The sequence below is a fragment of the Aphelocoma coerulescens genome, chromosome 1 (assembly GCF_041296385.1).
Source record: "Aphelocoma coerulescens isolate FSJ_1873_10779 chromosome 1, UR_Acoe_1.0, whole genome shotgun sequence".
Taxonomy (NCBI): Eukaryota; Metazoa; Chordata; class Aves; order Passeriformes; family Corvidae; genus Aphelocoma; species Aphelocoma coerulescens.
The window spans coordinates 2,798,025-2,820,393 of record NC_091013.1 but is presented as its reverse complement, the minus strand read 5'-3'; the positions used below and the strand labels follow the sequence as shown (position 1 = coordinate 2,820,393).

The following is a 22,369-nucleotide window of genomic DNA, read 5'->3' as shown; positions in this document are numbered from 1 at the left end:
CATCTGGGAAAATTTTAATGGGGAAAAAATCTGGAGAATCTTGTCTCACAAAAGTTGGGAATACTCTTTTTCCATGTAATCAGTAAAGAGAATACATGGAGGAATCAGGATTTAACCAGCCCTCAACTTCTCTGGAAGGCTGAGCTCGGATTCGAAAAAGAAGCTGAACAGAAGATGAAGTCCTCCTTTCTCAGAGGTGCAGAGGAAAGAACAAAGAGCGATGGACACAAGATGCAGGGAAGGGAATTCCAACAGGATGCAAACAAAGCAAAAAGAAGTCCTCAATGTGAGAGAGAAAGTGCTGAGACAGGGCCCAGAGAGGCTGTGGACACTCCCAACCTCGGCCCAGAGCAGAGTAACCCAATTTTCACAGAATCAGAATCCCTGAGGTTGGAAAAGGCCTCCAAGAAATCCAAGATGTGCCCAATCCCCACCTTGTCCCCAGCCCAGAGCACCGAGTGCCACCTCCAGGCCTTCCCTGGACACCTCCAGGGATGGGCACTCCAAACCTCTCTGGGCACTCCATGGAAGTTGGTTCTGTGTTGAGCAGTGCATTGAAACCTTTCGAGGTTCCTTGCAACCCAGAATATTCACTGATTTGAGCAGATTTTGAATTAATTGATTGATTATTTTTAGCAGTTAAAGCATATAAACACAGTTTAAAGCTGGTAACAATAAGGTCAATACAGGTCTTTCGTGCTTTCTCCTTTTCCTGGTACACCCCACAGAGAAGAAAAGCTTGGTTCTTAGTAAACCTCTGAAGAAATAGTGCAATAGTACAAAAATTTTGGTATCTGGACATGTGGTAGCAACGGGCAGGAATAACTGGGGTTGAGTAACTGGAAAAAGAAGTCTCAGGGGTCACATCAGACAAGGACACCTTGCAGCAAGTCAGGGAACACGTCTGACTTAGAGGCACCAGGAGGCAAATGTGTGGCCAGGATTTGCAGCTGCTGAGGCCTGTCAGCACCATGCTCAGTGATCCCTGTTATCCCTCTGGCAGCACCTGGCACGAGTTTGGCACATGGAAACACCAGAGAAGAGCCCAGCTCTGGTGTTGCCAGGTGGCACAGTTCAGGTTGGGACACCTGGGTTGTCTCTGCTGCTGCCCTTGCTCCCTTGCTGGCAGCAGCACTGACAATATTAAGCATTTTTCAAGTGTAAAAAAAGCCTTTTCTCTGCTTTGTCACCTTCTCAGATGAAACAGGGCTCTGAGGAGGCTGATTTCTGGAGTGGTTGTGGATAGGACAAGGACATTATGGAATCATGGAATCACAGAATGGTTTGGGTTGGTAGGGGCCTTAAAGATCATCCAGTTCCATGGGCAGGGAACCTTCCCCTAGACCAGGTTGCTCCAAACCCTGTCCAACCTGGCCCTGGACACAGAAATACCTGCTCTGAAGCTCCAGCTTAAGCTTTTCTGGGAGCCAAAGACCTGGTAAAAGACTAATCAGACAGGAAATGTCTCCTTATTCCAGAGATCTGTGTTCAGTGCCAGGCATTTGCAGTAGAGATGGCTCTGAATAAACACTGACTCCAAGGGCTCACACTTCAGGTAGCAAACAAGTTTCATCATCCAGTTTGGGACCCACAGCCTCATGAAAGGCTGAAGATGTTTATAATGAACTGTGTCTGCACATCTTTGCAGGTTCACAACATGCAGCCTTTTTACATTGCCCCATAAATGTTGCCAAGCCAGGGCTGTTTGGCTTCCCCGTGATTCGAATGAAGATAAATTTAGCAAAGCAGATGTAAAAACAGCATTCTGGAGCCTTCAGTGGTAAATTCTGCAATGAAGTTGGTTAGAATCCAAGACAAAAACTGCAAGGTCAAATGACTACCAAAAATGGAGTCGTGTTTTTAAATTTCAGTTACCAGCTTCATTTTCCACCCTCCACAATAAAAGGGCCAAGAAGCAGAAGTGAATGGAAATGTTTGTGCTGCAGAGACACAAAGTGTTACTCAGACTGATTTCTTGCAGCTGTACAGGCTTAAAAGAAATGAAAATAGTAGACCATTATTTTTATCAAGTTGGATTGGAAGGCAGTGATGAAGCAGGTAATGTGAAAAAACAAAGTATCATCTCTACAGTCTCTTTTCTAATCATAAATATATCTCATTTCATGCACTTTTTAGTGAAAGCTGCTGCTGAAATAAACCTCAGTCACACGCATGCTCCCTCTGAAATTAGATTTATGATTCCATGGGTGCAAAGAAGTAATTTGGGTCCTGAAGAGATTTGCCAAGTCAGTGTTTATTGAGCACTCCAACCTCTCAAAGCAAGGCCTAGCAATGCTTCCAGCTGAGTGAATAGACAATCTTGCATTGATTTCAACAGTGCAGGACCAGATCCTAATTCCTTTCTTTTTCAGGAAAAAGGATCTGTGTTCTGTGCTAATGACTGCTTACAGTTGTTAGCTGATCATAAAAGGCTCCACTTTTTTCTGTAAACAAGACTCTTTCTCCTCATATCTGGGAGTGATGATGGCTCCTTGCAGTGTGGATTATCTGGCTGGGCTCATCCCACAGACAAATCCCCCTCTATTCCCAGAATTCCTGTGTTCCTGTGCCCCTCTGTGCTCATCACAAACGAGATTTTGCAGAGCTCTGAAACAAAAACCAGCCACAGATGAGGCAAAGCATTCCAAAATCTCTCCTTCCCTTCTCTGACTTCTTCCATTGCCAGCAAGAGGAGAAGCAGAATTACCTGGATTTAGGGTGTTGAAGGCTACAAGAAATTCCTTGTGCTGTGCAAAGCCCAACAACCCCACAGAGGGAACCCAAACAGCCACCAGGTACTGCCAAATACTCCACAGCTGGATGCAGTGCCAGGGAGGTTTGGGAGCACAGCAAACGAGAGGTGAAACACTCAAGGCTTCCCAAAAGTCAAACTTGGACCTTAGAGATGCAAACGCCTACTTCACTTAAAAATGGCCCTCATCCCAGCAGGAAGTGAGGAATGCAGACAGGAATGGCAGTGTCTGCTCAACACATCTGTCTACTCAGCACATCTGTCTACATGCAGCAAAGCCCATGAGAGCGATTTTTAGATTGTAAATGATTTTGGAAATCAGGGCATTTTCAATGAATCTGCACACAAAGTGTTCACAACTGCGTTACGAGAGTTAAAATCACTAAATTACAGTGGAACATCCACAGAACTTTCTGAGTCAGCTTCTGTTACAGAAAGGTCAGTTATAATTTGCAATATTCTCTGTTGAAACTCCTCATTATTTTACAGATCATACACAACCAAAATAGGCTTCCAGTACTTAAATTGGACAAGCAGGCCCTTTACATTCCTCCTTTTGCTTTGCATTTGCACAGCACCACAACAAGATCTACCAAAATACACCAAAAATCACATTTTTGATGAAAAAATGATTGCTTAAGGGTTATATTGATGTGTTACATTCACAGCCTCAAAGAGAGAGAGCATGTCCTGCACAGCTCTTTTGTTGTTGACACTGGTTTTGTGTTGTTCTACAGGCTCTAAATAAAAATATGTGCATGGAAGAACGGGTTTGTGCCTTCCCAGTGCTGCTTTGGAGTAGACAAGAACATGACAACAACATTTGCTGCAATTTTACTGGAAAATAAAATGTTCTGAGCACTGGCACACAACCCCCTGCAGGGTGAAATTTCTAGAAAAGCCCTTGGCATGGTTTGGACCAGTGCAGACTTGAGGACACACAATTCCTGGCTCCATTTCAGGACACAGATTATTCCTGTTTGGCAGACTGTATGACACTGACCTGCCTGGAAAAGAATTGGAGTTCAATAATCCAAGTGTGGGCTGCACTCTCCTTACCCTCCACCCTTAATAATAGGCCTGGGCACACTTAATTTGCTAAATTGGCCACAGCCAGGACACAAGTGAACTATTCAGGGACTTATTTAGGAGAACTCCTTGTCATTTGCTGGGAAATTAAACAAATCACTGAAATCTCCTATGTCTTGTAGGTTTTGCCTAAGAGAGTAACCAAAGCAGATCCTTTGAACAGAATCCCTTAAATTGGCTCGTTACCTGGCTGTTGTGTTCAAACAAACATAATGTTTACTGGGAGAGGAGGAAGAGTTCAGAAACACCTTTTTTTTCTTTTTTTCAGTGCAGATTAATAATATGTATATATTTTTGTCAGGAAGAAAAGCAGAGAGAGCAAAAATAGCTCTCAAGTGAGGCTGCTGCTACTCACTCCCCTGTTCCTGGATCCATGACAGCCACTATGTAACCAATAGGAAAATTGGATGGAATAAACAGCAGAAGTTAATTGGGTTGATACCAAGTAAAAATATAATTAGTTAAAGTATTTTGTGGCAAAGGTGCTGACAGTATGTGGCTGTGCCTCAGCCTCAGTGGTGAACAGGGATCCTGCCATGTGTTTAAAACTTATTCATCAAGCATTTCCATGGAAACACACAGATGCATAATCTTTGGATCACTTATTGAGTGTTTCATTAGTAAATTTGCAGATGACACTAAGCTGGGAGCTTGTGTCCATCTATTGGAAGGAAGGAGGGCTCTGCAGAGAGACCTGGATTGATTGGATGGATGGGCAGAGTCCAACAGGATGAAGTTTAATAAGTCCAAGTGCCAAGTTCTGCATTTTGGCCACAAAAGTGGCTGGACAGTGCCCGGGCAGCAAGGGACCTGGAGGTGCTGGTCAACAGCGACTGAACATGAGCCAGCAGTGTGCCCAGGTGGCCAAGAAGACCAATGGCATCCTGGCCTGCATTAGGAATTGTGTGGCCAGCAGGAGCAGGGAGGTCATTCTTCCCCTGTACTGGGCACTGGTGAGGCCACATCTTGAGTGCTGTGTCCAGTTCTGGGCCCCTCAGTTCAGGAAGGACATTGAGGTGCTTGAGTGTGTCCAGAGGAGGGCAACGAGGCTGGTGAGGGGCTTGGAGCACAAGCCCTGTGAGGAACAATTGAGGGAGCTGGGGTTGTTTAGCCTGGAGAAAAGGAGACTCAGAGGTGACCTCATCACTCTCTACAACTCCCTGAAAGGAGGCTGCAGACAGGTGGGGGGGTTGGTCTCTTCTACCAGGCAACAACTGACAGAACAAGAGGACACTGTCTCAGCTGCGTCAGGGAAGGTATAGGTTGGATGTTAGGAAAAAGTTTTTCACAGAAAGAATGATAAAGTACTGGAATGGTCTGCCCAGGGAGGTGGTGGAGTCACCATCTCTGGATGTGTTTAAAAACAGACTGGACATGGCACTTGGTGCCATAGTCCAGTTGAGGTGTTAGGGCATGGGTTGGACTCGAAGGTCTTGGAGGTCTCTTCCAACCTCGTTTTTCTGTGTGATATATATCTGTGTGTGATATTTCAGGAATTGCTGCTCCCAAGGTTCACTCTGGAGTGAGAAGTCAGTCCAGGAGAGGGTAACAAACTGTGATTCTGATCTAGAAACCTCTTCACAAAGGGATTCATTCATAGCAGGATTGGGTGAGGGAAAGAAGGAAAGGGCATCTTGCAAAAAAAAGAGAAAAAGACAAAAAACTTGACCTTAATTTTTCCTCTAAGAGACTGAGAGCTGAGAAAGCACTGGGAAGAGCCTGGAGAGTTTATAAACAGCCACATGCCCCCAGGAAGATGGAAATGTCTGCAAGAGTGTCAAATAAATGCTGTAATAGGAGAGACCTTGGTTAAACACTGGGTTTGGTTGTCCAAAGCTGCCCCCTTACAAAGCCAGATGAGAATTAGCTCAACTACAACCTCTCCAGGTTAAGAAAAACCCTTCCAATTTGGAAGTGTCACATCCTGATCCCACTTATTGTGACAGCAGCTCCTGGCTCCTACAAAACCTATGGACACTTGACAAAATGTGGCCCTTCCCTCGTGCTGTGAGAGACAGGTCAGGCTGGTTGTGATGCACAAACCCACACAAAGCATTTGGAAAGCATCAGTAAAACTTTGCTGTGTGAATAAAAGGTGCTTTGCTGCTCAAAGTACTTCCACAGGAAATAAACTCTTCATGCAAAGCAGGAGCCATGTGGCGGGAGGGCAGCCCTGGATGTCCCTTCACGTTCCTCCTGCTGCCAGGAATAAAATCAGCACCTGGGTCCCCTCCCAGGATAATTTCTGGTAAGAGATGCTCAGACAGGGAGGTTTGGGATGTGGTTCCCTTCAACAGCAGGGCCAGGAGGAAGGAATATTGTCAAAACCAACAGGACTCTTCCGCTCGTGGTCTCTGGGTCCATGCCAGGCTCTGACTGGGAGGGGAAAGCAAATTATTCATAATTCCTGAAAGATAATGAACCCCATTATATCAGCATTAGTAGTTTAACATAAAGCTTCAAAAGCCAGAGCCTTCATAGGCTGTTCATAATTATTTGGGGATTCTGTTGCTGCAGGGATATGATAACTCCTGTGGACTGGAATTTCCTTAGGCACAACGGAGAGTTGAGCATAAAGTGGGAAGCCTTAACTTCAAATTTTCTGGCTTTGGCTTCAGTCTGCCTCACAAGGGCCTTGCAATGCCTTTTGATTGTGTTTTGTCATGCATTACCCTGCATCAGGGATAATGCAAGCAGGCACACTGTCACTGGCTGGGGGAGTTCGTTCAGAACTGAGGGCCTTGTGACACAGCTCCCAGAGCTGCCACTGCCATCAGCCCCGATAACGCTCTCCTGAGACAGAGCAGCAAACTGAAAAGGTGACATGGGATGGGGTGCACAGCCTTATAACGTGGAATTGCTCTCAGATTCTGTGCTACTGTAGGGCTTTGAGTCTTTCTTTGAAAGAGGAGCAGGTCAGGAGGAGAGACAACCAGGCTACAACCCTTTTTTCCCCCCTGGGTATTTGGATCGCCCCTAAAACTCTACAAGGGTCTGTAATCTTTCTCTACAGGGATGAACCTGCACATCTTGAAAAAGCTACAGGTGCTGTGAGACTCCACACGGGATCTGCTGCACAGCACACGTTTCTAAGAGTGAAAAATGCTTTTAGAGCCACACTGACCCACCGAGAGCAGCCCCTTGTGCAACCCTCTGTAAGGGACTGGTTCAACATCACAGCAGTGCTGCTCTTTAGGTGGGATATTGGGAAGAAATCCCTGGGAGGGTGGGCAGGCCCTGGCACAGGGTGCCCAGAGCAGCTGGGGCTGCCCCTGGATCCCTGGCAGTGCCCAAGGCCAGGCTGGACATTGGGGCTTGGAGCAGCCTGGCACAGTGGGAGGTGTCCCTGCACATGGCAGGGGTGGCACTGGGTGGGCTTTAAGGTCCCTTCCCACCCAAACCATTCTGTGATTCTGTATGCAGAGTTAAGCACCTGGACAGACCCACCAAAAGACTTTTCCCTTTACAGTCTGGCAGAAGAATGACAGCAGTTAGCCAGAAGGGAAAGAATTAGGAATTCAAGAGCTGATATTCCTGCAGGAAGAAGCCCCAAAAAACAAAAGGATTTCAGTTAAAAACAGCAATTACCCCAGACCTCACCATGTCCTCCATGCAAAAGACATTTGATTAAACCACTCTCCTCCTCAGTACACTCTTTTTTTTCTCTGGCACGCAACCATAATGAAGCTATTTATCTCCAAAGGCTGGGAAACTTAAGAAAAAAAAAGTCCAGATCATTAGAGGACAAGGTACACTTGAATTAAAGGCCACAGGCACAGTGAATTCAAATGAAATCTGAAGTACCATGGGTTTTACGTTGCTGGGAGAAGGACACACAATTCCCTGTCTCATTATCAGCAAGACATTGATTTTCTGTGGAAGTGTGCATGAATTGCTCTTGATGGATATTACAACTGTCCTTCAACAAGAGGAAGATTGGTTCTTTCTAAAAACTGTTGGCTTTTTTTTTATAAAAAAAACCTCCTTCTACTTATTTAATACTTTCCCCACAGCAATGCAATTGATGGAAAAGAATAACTCAACAATAGCTCATTTTCTCTGCTCACCCCCAAGTCAATCCATTCCCTCATTTATATCTTTTATCTCCATAAGATCTTTTTTGGTGCATAAAAAATTTCATTCATTGAACTCTAATAGGGGTGAGGGGGGGGAAGGAATATCTGCTTAAACCCATCTTGCAGAATTTAAATAAGGTAGGATGTAGATAGGATGACCTGATAAGAAACGAGAGTTTGGTTTCATTTTATTTCTGTGTAGCAATAAACTGAGGGTGCTTGGCATCATTTGATTTTTGTGTTAGCAGAGAACAAGGATGATAATTTTATCGATTAACACAGGAAAAGGTTGTGTATTGACTTAGAGAAATACCGAGAGGAATAACGACTTTTCCTTGTCTGTTTGTTTGCTTTCCATGGCAGCCAACGTCCTGGAAGAAGACTCAATGGAGCAGGACATCGAGAGCCCTGTCACTATCCATCAACCAAAGTTGCCCAAACAAGCTAGAGAGGATCTGCCAAAAAACATAAGCAAAGAATGTGCCAAGAGGAAAATCCAGAGGTACGTTCGGAAAGATGGGAAATGCAACGTCCACCACGGGAATGTCAGAGAGACTTACCGGTACTTGACTGACATCTTCACCACCCTGGTGGATCTCAAGTGGAGGTTCAACCTGCTGATCTTTGTCATGGTTTACACGGTGACCTGGCTCTTCTTCGGCATGATCTGGTGGCTCATTGCCTACATGCGAGGGGACATGGATCACATAGGGGACAGCACGTGGACCCCCTGCGTCAGCAACCTCAATGGGTTTGTCTCAGCCTTTTTATTCTCAATCGAGACCGAAACCACCATTGGGTACGGTTACCGGGTCATCACGGACAAGTGTCCCGAGGGAATTATCCTGCTTTTAGTGCAGTCTGTCCTAGGTTCTATCGTCAACGCCTTCATGGTTGGCTGCATGTTTGTGAAAATATCCCAACCCAAGAAGAGGGCAGAAACCTTGGTTTTTTCTACAAACGCAGTCATTTCCATGCGGGATGGAAAGCTGTGTCTGATGTTCCGAGTAGGAGACCTTAGGAATTCACACATTGTAGAGGCATCAATACGAGCCAAGTTGATCAAATCCAAACAGACAAAGGAGGGGGAATTTATACCACTCAACCAGACAGATATCAACGTAGGTTATTACACAGGGGATGATCGTCTCTTTTTGGTTTCACCACTGATCATCAGCCATGAGATTAACCAGCAGAGTCCTTTCTGGGAGATTTCCAAAGCCCAGTTGCCCAAAGAGGAGCTAGAAATTGTTGTAATCCTAGAAGGAATGGTGGAGGCAACAGGTAACATTTCTTATACTTTGTATAAGGTAAATGCTTTGATTTTAGCAAGGAAAATCAGTGGGTTTGCTTCGTTTTAAAGGAATCACTTCCACAGTTGTTACATTTGAAAAAGGCGTCCGTTCTCTGGTGAGCTTCAAAATTAAAAGCATGCCCGGTTTAATTGTCTGTTCCATCTTGCCTAACGGAATTAGTGTTGTTTCTGCTCTGTTTGGAAAATGGGATAGCATCTCTCATTTTCTAAATTTTTCACAGCATGTCACCCCGTTATTTGTCATTCTATTGCAGGAGCAGCTCAACCACAGGGACCTTGTGGGGTAAAAATTGTTTAGGAAAAAGAAAAAAATTCAATGCAAAACTCTGTTTGTGATTAACGTGGAAGCACCACGGTCCTGCTGCTTCCAATCACCCCTGGGTATCTGCAGAACAACTGCCAGCCCTGTGGCATTCCAAGCCTCTTTGGATCCAGTAGGAAGTCATGATGTGTTCAGTTCTCTCTCTTTTTTTTGCATGCTTGTTTTGCTTGGTTTTTGTTTTAACTTGTAACGTGGGGCTTGTTCCAGTTTAGCTCACAAAAGATCTTTGATTTTGTATTTCACTGGGGCCCCCACAGAAGCGCACAGAACACTGGAAGCTGGGATGTGTAAACAAGGAATGTTGTGTCACCGGAGTCTTGTGGAGATGCTGGGTGGTTGTTACCTGCAATTATGCAGCAGAACAGCAGAAATCACTTGGTGCAGAGAAAATAGTGCTTGAAATTCGCAGCAAATGCACCACTAAAGTAATGTTTCTTTTTTGTATTAAAGCCAGAATTATAGGAGGGTACTTTTATCTGTGTTTTAGAAGCTGGAGGTGGTTTTTTCCCCTGTTAATAACAGCATCAATGCCTGAAATAAGTAAATACAATCAACACAAGGGAATGGTGATTATGAAATGAAGATTTGATGTGCTTGGGGAGGAGAATACACTGAGTATAGAAATATAAGAATGAGATTTGCCATTTTTCCCCACAACTGCAGCAAAACCCAGGGAAGTTTGAGCACGTGGATTCCACAGCTCTGACAGAGGCACAACCTTTCCAACCCTGACTCATGTTTTGCAACTGGAGCCAGGAAATAAAGAGCAGTCTCTTACTAGAACATGTGTGTGTGTTTCACACATCTATTATGTGGTGTCAGAAGAAAACTGCATTTGTCACCATATAATAAACGTGTGAGACAAAAATGGAGCAGGGGGGAAAAAAAAGAAAAAACTGAAAGGAACTTGGCAGGGAATTTGAAGTGGTAAGTGCAAGGCTTCCAAATTTTCCAGGAAGTAGGTGGTACTGAAGAGAAATCAAGATGAAGTGTTTAGTGCTCCTGATCTGTGCAGTAGGCACTGAGATTTCAAACATCTGCATCACCTTTGGGTGAGACAATGAGGAAATTGCTGTTTGTTCCCTGAAATCATCCAGAGGTCTCGGAATTGCAGCTGAAGGAACTTGACATCCCAGAGGGTGGGGAGTGTTTTCAGGTTTGCTGAACACCGTGTTTCCCAGCAAAATGGTTGGCAGGTAGTGGAAGAATAAAAAATGTCTCACAAAACCACCTACAAGATCAAAAGACAATATTTGTGCAGTGCAGCAAATGTAGATTTGTTATCTTAAGTCTCAACACTCTCCATTTGTGACCCCCCTTCCCTCACCTCATTTTCACCCCTGCACACCCCCAGGCTCTCTGGGGTGTCCTTTGCTACTCTGGCTCTGACCACCTCTCCCACTCAGCCATCACCAGGCTTCACTGCAGCACAAAACCCCTCAGCCTGCTTGGCTGACAAAGTTGAAGATAAAAATCAAATCTGTTGTTATGTGAAACCTTTCCAGTCCATATTACAAGAGGAACTGAGTGCAGTGATTTGAAAACCCACAGAAAATATCCAGGATTAAAGAGTTTCCCCTGCACTGGATGGGTCCATTTCCCATTTTAAGCTTCTCTGTTTGGGTAGAGTCTCCTGCTGAGTGAGATATGAGCAGAGGCCATCAGATAATGGCAGAATTACCAACACAATCTCTAAAACACTTTTGTGCAGAGGTAGCTGCTTGGGCCGTCCTTTGACCACACGCATCGAGTGATTTTTGTTGAAGGCACAATCAGGCCAGACTTCTGCCAAAACGAGGAATTTTCACTCTTTTAATTTACAAATATTTACAAGTTGCATCCTGGCAAACACAGAAAGCCGATTTACACTGTCAAATATACACATTTCCTTCTTCCACCTGATGCAGAGTGAGAGCAGCAAAGTCCAACCCCTCATTCCTGCCAACAAAGTCATGGAATACAAAATTATTAAAGTTGAAGCCAGGAAACTGTGATGTCACCTATAGCAGTGCCCTCATTTAGTGTCACTGCTGATGGATCCGAACCAAGTGAGCTCATCAGAAAAGCCACTCCTGAGTCTGACCAGGGGAAACAATCCTTTATCTATTTTCAGAGCTTCCCCACTCAGATATACCTTCAATGAGAAATAAAATGGGAAGTGATAAGGGTAAACATTTGCTTTTACTGTTATTGATTATTGATATCATTCTGTTTAAATTTGACTGAACAGGTAAATACATTTATAATACTTTCCACCCTAAGTGCTCCAAAATCACATCTACTGATGAAACACAACTTTTTTATGGGTTGTCATGGGAAGTCAGCATGGTGTGTTAGGACAGGAAATTAAGAGCAATGCATTTTATTAAATGATATTAAAATAATGAACCAAACTAAAATTCAGCAGAAAGTTCAAATCAAGGACCCCTTAATTCCCCATGGAAGCATTGCCATAACTTCCTGAGATGCAAAAAGAAGTGGATGTGTCTTTACTAAGGCACATAAAATATTATCCCAGGGAGAATCCCTCCCCCTTGGTTTTTCCCATTCTTTCTACCATGAAGATCACTTTGAGGGCAGAATCTTCAGCAAGGCACTTTCCAAAAACATGAACTCAATCTGATTCCTTCATCCAGCATCATCAAACACTCAAAATAAGGCTGGTTTTTAAAAATATTTGTAACAGATCCTTTCAATATGCAATTCTCTTTCTTTATTTATTTACAACAGCATTCAAAAATATCCCTTTGGATTCAAAGGATAAAACTTCTGCAAAGATTTTTCTCTGTGCTTTTCCTGATGGTGGTGCACAGCTCTCAGGTGTCCAAAACCACCAATTTTGGGACAACACAATCACGGTGTCAAGCACCTTAGGCTGCCATGGAACCACTGAGGAGCTTTGAGGAATGGGGGGAAAAAATCCAACCAAGCTTCACTGCATTTGGAGGACACCTCTGGTATTTCCACATTTTGCAGCCCCCATTTCCCAGAGTTTTAAATTTAAAATGATCTACTAGAATTATTAGATAATAATTATTAGGAATGTTTTATGATCATTGAATCCTAGCCATAGGCTTAAAATTTTTAAGCCTTTTTCACCTGGTGAAATCTATTTTTAAGGGAAGTCTTATCATCATAAGCAAAGTAAGTATTTAAAAAAATTAAGCAAGGCTTGCAAATGTGTAATTCTGATAAGGAAATAGACCCATAAGAAGAAATGGAAACCCTTTTAAATTTGGGATGCGAAGTGGGAAAGTCAGGTGTGGTACAATAGCAATAGAAACTGAGAGAAAGAAACTCAGAGAGAAGAAGAGAGATGCAAAAAAAAAAAAAAAAAAAAAAAGGGTGAGAAAGAGGAAAATTGGGAACAAACCTTGTGAAGTTGTATCTGGCCAGTGGGGTGCACTCAGTGACACTCTGGCAATTCCGTCTGCCTAAAAACAAACATTTGAGCATTGAACAGCACCGAGGAAAGAAAATAATCTGCACATTTGTAGCTCTCAAAAAAACAAGCAACAAAGCCAGACAGAGAACTTCAGGTTCAGAGGGATAATTTTACAAATAAACTCAGACTGGGATGCATTTATAATTCTGACACACGGGCAGCTTTGAGAGCAGCATCTGCAGAAGGCTTTACAGATACAGAAACAACCACACTTGCCAGCTGTGGAAAATATGTGTGCAAAGCAATCAAATGTTCACAGGGATGGTTATTTATTCAGTAAACGGTGCTATTGACCAGAAAAACATTGTACAAAGCAGTTCCCCTCTTCACTACAGCCCCTTTCACTGACTGATTTATCGTGGGTTGGGTTTCTCTGGGATGAATTGCCATATTTACCCCTTATCCTTGCCCAGTCCTAGCAAATACCTCCCTCTGATATGAATTTAAGCAGTTCCAATCCTTCAAAACCTCTCAGCAGGCTTTGCTCGCTCTCCAAATAAACACTGCTGGGGTTAGAGTTTCTCACTTGAGTTTTCTACTGCTCTTCAGAGAAGAAATGCTTATCCTCTCCAACTGCTTCTTAAGAGGATGCAGGTGAAAGGAAGAAAAGCACCAGCATTTCTCCCACCTGAGTGTTTCTGGAAGACAAAGAGTGAAAGCGATTTCATTGTGCTCCAGGGTGTGACCAAAGCACATTGACTGAAATGCAGTTTAAGCAGGGTCAGGAATATGTGGCTAATGCTCCAAACTGGATCCTCTTCTTTTCAGGAATGATCAGAACACAAGGGCTCTCCAGTCTGCAGTTTTCCTTTCTATTTTAGGGGTTTTAACATCTCCTGGTGCTGGGTGATAGACTTGGACAAGGTTTGACTTCTCACACATCCCCACTTCCCTGGAGTTGCCAGCAATTCCTTTCACTTCTATCCCATTTTAGTTTTACTGATTCTAACAGAGTTTCATTGTTATTTATTCCAACACAAAAAATTGGGGGCATTAGCAGGAGTGGAGTTCTAAATGCCAGCAGGGAAAGGCATTCCCATCTCATTGGGATGTTTCCTTCAGGAAGATTTCTCTACAGGTGGAAAAGATGAGTTTCATTGCTGAAGAGGACTGTAAGGCTTAAAGGAGGCAATTACAATTTCACAATAGTCAAAACTACGAGGAATAGCAAGAATTTAGGGAGCAACGTTCATGGGAAATAAAAAAGAGATGCTGATTATGAGTATCTCAACTAAAATTTTGCTGTATCTCACTTTCAGGGAAAAGGGAGTACACATTTGCTTAACAGCTTTATTCTCTGGGTACTGCTGTACTTTGCAAAGCTGTTATGAATGTTTGGCAATGGCTTTTTGTCCATCTCTCACACCTTCCTCACCGATTAATTCCTCAGCTCTTCACAACTCCAGCTGCTCCCTCACCCCTAAATGTTCAAATATAATATTCAGATTCAAGCAGTTACTCATATTAAAAGGTAAGAGCCCTAAAAAACCATGGGTTTAAGGATTACCTAAGAGATCAGATATTATTAAATAATTCTGTGCTGACCACATATCAGACTTGCACGAGAAGAGCTTCATTTGGCACATCCTGCCTTTGCAATCCTGGCTAGATCTCTCTGGGCATGGAACAAGGGCACAATCCCACAGACATACATTGTGAACATTGTTCCTTCCTAAACCAGGGACAAGCAGAGTGAGGTGCCCCAAAATCCTGTCTTTGCTCATCACTCCTGAGCCTACACACGACATTCCTGCAGGGCTCATGATCTCCACGGCCAGAGGAATGACAGGATCCCAAAGTTTGCTTTAACACTGGCCCTGCTCCTGTTTTCCAAGCAGAAATGCACAGTGGGAAGCTGGGCTGGCACTGTCTGCATTGACCAGCAGAGTCTTCCTAAAATCCTGTGGTTCCAGACTCCAGCACAGCTTCAAGCAACAGTTTCCCAGCAGTTTTAGCCCAGAAAGAAGGCACTGCAGAGGTGTTCCTGCTGAGTCCTCGGGGCTCCAGACCCAGCTCAGACCCTAAGGAATGCCAGGAGGAACCAGTGCCCGTGTCCCTGTGCCCACACTGTCCCCACCTGGCAAAAGCAAAGGGAGGATTCTCTGCAAAGGGCACCTGAGCCTTATCCAGGTCAGAGGATCCCCCAGGCAGGATTAGCTCACTGAACATGTTCCACCTGCTTTCCGAGTGGAGATGTGATTCCTGAGCCCCTCAGAGACGTGCTGGGGGCCACTGAGGTGCCTTTTCCATTCCAGAGCACTTCCCAAGACGACACCAGGAACTTGAGTGTGCTCAGCTTCAACTTGAGCATGCTCAGCTTCCCCCCTTGCTCCGGGAACGGTGTAAAAGAAGGGTCAGCACTGAAATATTTTCCTGGGAAAGGAAATATTTCGCTGGTATTTCTCATTTTAGACTTTCACTTTTGGTCATCCGAGGTTGTTACCTGCCTGGAGACAATGGTGGTGAAATCCCAGGCACGGGTTTGAGTCAGGGCAGTGTCTCAGCCCTGGAATTCTGCTGGAATGAACTGATTCTTTCATGTCGATTACCTTGTTCACTCTGCTTCAGCTCCAGATATGAAGTCTATCTGTGCAGCCTGCAGTTCAAAACCCTGGGAAGTATTTTTAGGAAAACTCTGCTCCCTCCCATGTTTCTAAAAGATCTTTTCACTTCTCCCCTTGGTGCTTTTTTACTTCCAGCTGTAGAATATTGTTTCCTCCTGTCTCCCTGAATTGTAATGAAGGAAAACACTCTGCATACACTCCCTGATAACCATAAAGCCTCTCTAGAACAGCAGATATTTACAGCAGTTTCTAATGAATGTGAGCAGAAAGATTGTTCACCTTCAGCAGAAAGTTTTCACAAAATTCAATAGAGCAGCAACTGCAAAGCCAAAAGGGACCTAAAAGGCTGAAGAATGAGAAAAGCTGTGAAGTAAACCAGAAATTCAAACTCAACAGCTGATAGATCAAAAAGAACGAGGCTATGGGCAGCAGAAACACCACTGGCTACATAAAGGACATGAAAAAAAGACAGAAAATTCCTGCATTTATATTTTTTATCCTAGGAAGCAGCTGCCAGCACTAAAAACTCCCATCATGGCACAGTTCCTGGGATTCCCAAGGCCACTGAAAAAAAATCCTCGAGGGATTTAAGGAAAAACAAATCACAAAGAAGGGCAGTGATCTCAGTGGTCTCAATCACTGCATTCCAAGGGAAAACAAGCACAAGCTTGGACTCGCTGCTGTGCTCTTGCTCACTCACTCTCTCTTTCCTTCATTCCCAACATTCCCAAGAATGACTTAAAGAAAGTCACAATCCTCTCCAAGATTTCTTTTCTTCCTGATTTTGACAATTTTCATTAGTTGGGATTTCTATGGAATGGCATAAACCTTTAGTTTAAGAAAATGGGATTTTAATAAATACAGGATTGTTGAATAGGAGATATCCCATTCTTACAACTTAGACCAGAAAGAAACTTGATTTAAAGAAACATTCCAAACGAAGCAAAAAGATCTCCAAAACCAAATTTCCAGTGGAACACGTTTGAGATATCTGAGGAATGCCAAAATTTGATTTAGAAAAATGAATTCAGAGGGAATATTTGGCTAAATTCCATTAACTTCTCAGAAAAGAGTAGTGGGAAGGGTAACTCACACTCTGGGGTATTTTGTAGGCTCCTCCCAGGCTTCTCCCAGCAGTTTGAATTTACAAAGGGATAAAGTGGACAAATAATTTCCCCTGGCAGGTCTGGTCAGGACTTATCTCATACCAGGAGCAAAGTGAGGTCAGAGCAGCCAAAATCTCTTCTTGAGGACACTCCATGGCAGTGGCCAAGGCTGAAAGGGGAGCCAAAGCCCCAGGGATTTGTCAGGGAATTCAAAGATAGAATAAACAGAGGTGGAAGAAGGTGATATCAGGATGTCCCTGATACCACAAAAGTGGATAGAAATCCCCTCCAGGCAAAGTTTACCTGTGATTATAAAACACCAAGCCAGCTCCTCCTTGTATTTTACAGCTTTGGAAAAGTCATAGCTCTCCTCAGAGCTTTCATTGTTCTCCTCTGTGACCATTGAAGAAATTGTGGTTTATGGGTTTTTTTGCATCTTTCTGCTCCACTGGAGAGTGAGGGAAGTTGAGATGGGTGTCCAGCATGGATTGGCTGCTCCTCTCTCTGTGGGACAGGCCCCCTGTGATTCCAGCTGCCAGCATGAATCCCAGCTACAAACAGGTGCTGAATTGTCATTATTAGCATTATTAGCATTATTAGCATCATTAGCATCATCATCACAACAACTTGTGTCTCTCAAGACATTCCAGACTTTTTTGGGGTAACCCCTTTAAGGCACATCAAGGCTGACACCTTTGATTCCACATTTCTGACTGGCTCAGGCCAATGTGAACTCGAGAGAGAGAGAGAAAGGGGCTTCCCCTAAAGGAGAAAAATCCATCTGACTGTGGCAGAGCTGCCAGGCACCACCAGAACAAAAAAGATTTATGACTCAGCCACTCCAATTAAATTGTGCTGGCACTTTTTTTAACCAGCCATTAGCTTCTATTTTTTTCTTTTTCTTTTTTTTTTCTTTGCAACCTTGCATAAGAAGCATTAATTTATTACACTTAGATCTCCAGAGTGGGAAAACCCCCCAGTCCATTTTCATCGTTTTCCAATTCTTTTTCCATTAATCTCCTTCTCCAGTGGGAAGACAACAAATTAGCTGCTTTTTCAGATATTAAGTGCAGCAATGAGTCTCAAACTGCCAATAGGGCTGTGACAGGTGCCATGAAGAAGTGTAGAAGAGTCCAAAGCCAAAGGTTTTGAGGCAGTCAAAGGTTCTTGTCTGGCCAAAAATCTTCTTCAAAGGCAGCAGCCACAACTCCACAGCTGTGAAGGGGAGGAGGTTTTTCTTGCATTTTAAGGAAAATGCTCTTCTCCTACTGTGAGTCAAGGGCTAAATCTTCTCTTTGAGCCACTCCCATCAGGGCTTGATCACAACTAAACCAGGAGTTTAAACCCCTGCTAAATTAGTCAAGATCCAAGGTTTAAGACACAAAACATGAATTTTAACCTCACTACATCTTCCTTTACCCTCCAAAGGAATATAAAATACCCTCCAAGCATTCAAAAGCCATCAGTGATAGAAATTCAGTCCAAAACCACCCCTTATCAACGTGGATCTGAGGTTTAATGTACAATTCTGAGCCTGATCCAGAGCCCTCCCAAACCTGTGGAGTAGGACTGAGTCTCTGGTGGCCTCTGAATTAGGACCCTAAAGGACTGAATTGAGCTGTGCAGTGCCTGTCAGCTCCTTAATGGTCTCAGAGAAGAAGCAATTAAGGCTCTAATTAAAAGGCAAATGGAAGATTAGAAGCAGCTGAATGTTTATAATCTAGATAAAGTACCCACACTGGAAGTTTGGGCTTCACCACATCTGAGGTAAGCCCACAGCCATGGGAGGAAGGGTGGATCCAGGCAGGGTGTCCTTCCCTCAGGAAATCTGTCCTGCAGCCCTGAGTTTTCTGTTCTCTGCAGCCACTGTCCTTTCTGCAGCTGGATGGAAGGAGCCATTCCACAAGGACAGACCCAACAAACCTGGACTGTTTCACTGTACAAACTGTCCATGGCCAGCACAGACACTGCTGTGGCCAAAAATGCTCAATCCATGGAAATTCTCCTTCCTCTGTCTCCCTTCCTTGCGTTCTGAGTTCATCCCTCCCACCACACTTCCCATCTGTCATCTGTGGTTTCGTGCTTAATCTGTTACAAAGAAAGGAACCAAAAGCCAAAATCTCAGCAGGTGCAGAGGGTCCATTACAAATCTGTGCTAATGATTCCCTTGGAAAGGTAACAGACCTGGAGCAGAGACCCTTGGGAACACAGATCTCAGGGCTGATCCTCTTTCTGGCAGCCAAGACAGAGATTGTGTCTCTCCTAAAACTCTTTTCATTATATTGTGTAAATATCACACTCAGCAGAACAGAGTAACACGGTAAGGGAAAAAAACGGAAACATTTCCAGGAGCTCCCAGGAAATTTTTTGTGCAGATTAAGCTCTTTCACTTCTTGCTAGCTGAAATATGAGGATTGGCTGTCTACTACCCAATAGACAGACAATCCTCATATTTCCAAGTAGTCTTCTGAAAAGGACCTCTGATGCTGAAAAGGACCTCTGATGCTGAAAAGGACACCAGTCAAGCATTACTGATGTCTACAAAGTGACCAAAATCAAATGCACAGGAAGCTTTAAATAACCAGAGCAATTTCTATCCAGCACCTTGCACCCGAGCCTGCAGCACAGCCAGGGCAGGATGTGTTGAACCCTTGCCCTTCAACCAGTTCTGATTTCCAATTTTATCTGCTGGGACATGGAAACCAACATGAGGGGAGCACAAAATGAGCCTGTTCATCTTTTGGGTGATGAAACAATGATGCAAATTCCCAGGGATGCAACAGCAGCAGCCCAGAGAAGGGTGAAAATTCTCATCTGATTTGCACTGGGAGTAAAGGGGATTTGTGTGACTGAGGAAATAAGTGGAAGATTTGGGGAAAAAAAAAAGGAAGAGAGCAGGGTTAGATGGGATATTGGGCAGGAAATCCTTCCCTGGGAGGGTGGGCAGGCCCTGGCACAGGGTGCCCAGAGCAGCTGGGGCTGCCCCTGGATCCCTGGCAGTGCCCAAGGCCAGGCTGGACATTGGGGCTTGGAGCAGCCTGGCACAGTGGAAGGTATCCCTGCCCATGGCAGGGGGTGGAACTGGATGATCTTTAAGGTCCCTTCTAACCCAAACCATTCCATGATTCCATGATATTTTATGGGTACCATCCATGTCAGGTAACCAGGCCCCTCTCTCCTCCCTCAGCACACCCTCAGTTTCCCCCAGGCACCTGGGAAGATCTGAGAACACCAAAAAACATTCACTGTCCCTCAGGGATGCAGGAGGGATCACACCTGTGAGACCCCATGGAATCCTCAGAACTCCAGGCAGCACTGAGGCAGCTGGAGTAGCATCCTTCAGCCTCATTTCCCAAAAAAAGCCAGCACAGGGATACCACAGGGAGAGCATCAGCTCATCCAGGGAGAGCCCTTCAGCCAGACACCTTCCAGGTGAAAACAGCACCGTGCAGCACAGGAAGCCTTATCTCCACTATTCTACTTATTGCAGGGCTGGAGAAGATAAGGAAAAATCCATTTTAAAGCAATTTCATAGAGGATGGCCATAACTTACTTAAATGGACAAAATACACAACATACCTGTAGGTTGTTTAGACAAAAGGAGAAGAAAATAGCAGGAGGAGCAGGTGTAGTGGCACAAAAATGACACTTAGTGTGCAACTGGGGCTGTGAGAGCCCAGAAAATGCAGTTTGTGCCATTAATACATGCTGGCACTTACAAAATGTGTTATAAAGGCTTTATCATGAGACCCTGTGGCATCACACTGCAAGGAAATGATGAAACCACGCTGAAGTAAAGAGGATATTCCAAGCAGGTGGTGGCATTAGGCAGCAACTGTGTTTTCCATAGATGTCGTGTAATTACAGTCAGCTCAGGCTGGGAAATCTTGTAAAAAAGTCTTATTTGTGCTGGGGTAGTTCCCTTCTGTTCTCCAGGCTGTAAAAATCTTGCTTTTTTCATTATTGTGAGCCTGAAGGCCTGGTGTTAAAGAGACCCTGGGAACAGTTGGGATCTGTCAAGGAAGAAATGTAATTTTCTCAGTGAGTTTTGAGCCACTGAAAACCTCTGAGTTCATAAGATTGCAATAAACACCAGGAAAGTGCTTGGGCTGAGGGCACTCCAATCCACATGGTCACTCAAGTGCCAGGCAAAATGAGTAACAGGGTCCTCTAACTCTTTTAGTGGGGAGAAAAGTTGGAGAAAAGCAGAGGGATTGATATGAATCAAAATTCACTTGCTCACACAGAGCATCTTGTGGTTGTCATTTGGGTTATGGTTAAGGTCAATCAGTTCCTCCACTGCAGACTCAGAGACCAATAATTGTGCTGAGAGAGGAAGCATCTGCTCTCTATGAAGCATTTTGAGCACAGATTAGGGTTTATCTTCTTTTCCTACCAGATTGAAAGTTGTACAGGTCTGTCGAGGAGGAGAAAAGGAAATTTGCTGGTGGAGAAGGGGGTTTTTTACAGCACAAAACCATCTTGATGGTAAAATACAACCTTTTGGAAGGCCTTGCTGCTACCCAGAGGGCACTTTTTTGTCTCAAGATGCCAAGATCCCGAGTTGGAGTGGTTTTCAGGGCATGTGAGAGCACTTGAGTTCACTAAATCAGCAGAGAGGTTTGTTGCTTTGAGTCAAGTCTAACCACGTCATCACCAGGGATTTTGCATAATCACTACCCTGAGATTTTGCATCCAGACCAAAAGATACCACACCAAATCTATCTCAGATATTCTATTTGTTAGGGGTTGGTGCAGGTGTTCTGCTTCCTCCCCTCTGTCTCACGTTAGAACAATGGAATGCAAGACCCTGTGATTAGGAAAAAAGAGATACCATGTGAGGAGTACTTCAGGTTCTGAATTTGAACACCCAAATTTTGCACAACGCACTTTGCTTCCACACTGGAATAAGGTTTTGAGGCGAGGGGAAATGCTCAGATCCAAGTCTTTTGGACTCATTTGGCTTGGGGCTGATCCCACAAAGAGAAAGCAGGGACAAGCCCAGCACAGGTGCCGTGCTCCTAAAAGCAGGGTGGGCAGGACAGAGAGGAGAGGCTCCAAAAAGCAGGGTGGGCAGGACAGAGAGGAGAGGCTCCAAAAAGCAGGAGGGGAAGGACAGAGAGGAGAGGCTCCAAAAAGCAGGAGGGGAAGGACAGAGAGGAGAGGCTCCAAAAAGCAGGAGGGGAAGGACAGAGAGGAGAGGCTTCAAAAAGCAGGGTGGGCAGGACAGAGAGGAGAGGCTCCAAAAAGCAGGAGGGGAAGGACAGAGAGGAGAGGCTCCAAAAAGCAGGGTGGGCAGGACAGAGAAGAGCAGAGAGGAGCAGAGGGGCTGCAGATTCAGAGGTGGAACCTGCTTCAAACAAGAGCAGAACCTTTCAGCATCAACCCAGCCTTGCTGCCTCTGTCCTGCAGCTGCACCAGAGCCTGCTGTGGGTATGTGCTGAGTTATCCTTGCTGGAGCATCACTGTCTGCCCCCAAAAAAGGGAACAGCATCACACAGCCTTGAAATAAAACTCAGATTAGGCCAACAGGAATGAAACACCTTCTGACAGGATCAGAAATGGATGCCTGGTGTGACACACACACTGGCGTGGCCCAGATGGACGGAGCAGATCCCTCCCTCCCATCTCACCCTCTGCCTCGTTGTTTCCACACCTGAAGAAGTGAGCACACAGCTCCCCCAGACTTCAGCTGCACAG

General features: G+C 44.6%; 1 protein-coding gene across 2 annotated transcripts in view; it reads left to right on the top strand.

The window, feature by feature from the left end:
- The first annotated feature begins 8,123 nt into the window (after positions 1-8,123).
- The window catches only part of KCNJ6 (potassium inwardly rectifying channel subfamily J member 6), a 33,222-nt gene continuing 18,976 nt past the window's right edge, over positions 8,124-22,369 (top strand). For both annotated transcript variants that reach the window (XM_069011986.1, XM_069012044.1), the window contains exon 1: positions 8,124-9,201. In XM_069011986.1, coding sequence (XP_068868087.1) covers positions 8,274-9,201 — 928 coding nt within the window. In that variant the 5' untranslated portion in view covers positions 8,124-8,273. The remainder of the gene's footprint in view (positions 9,202-22,369) is intronic.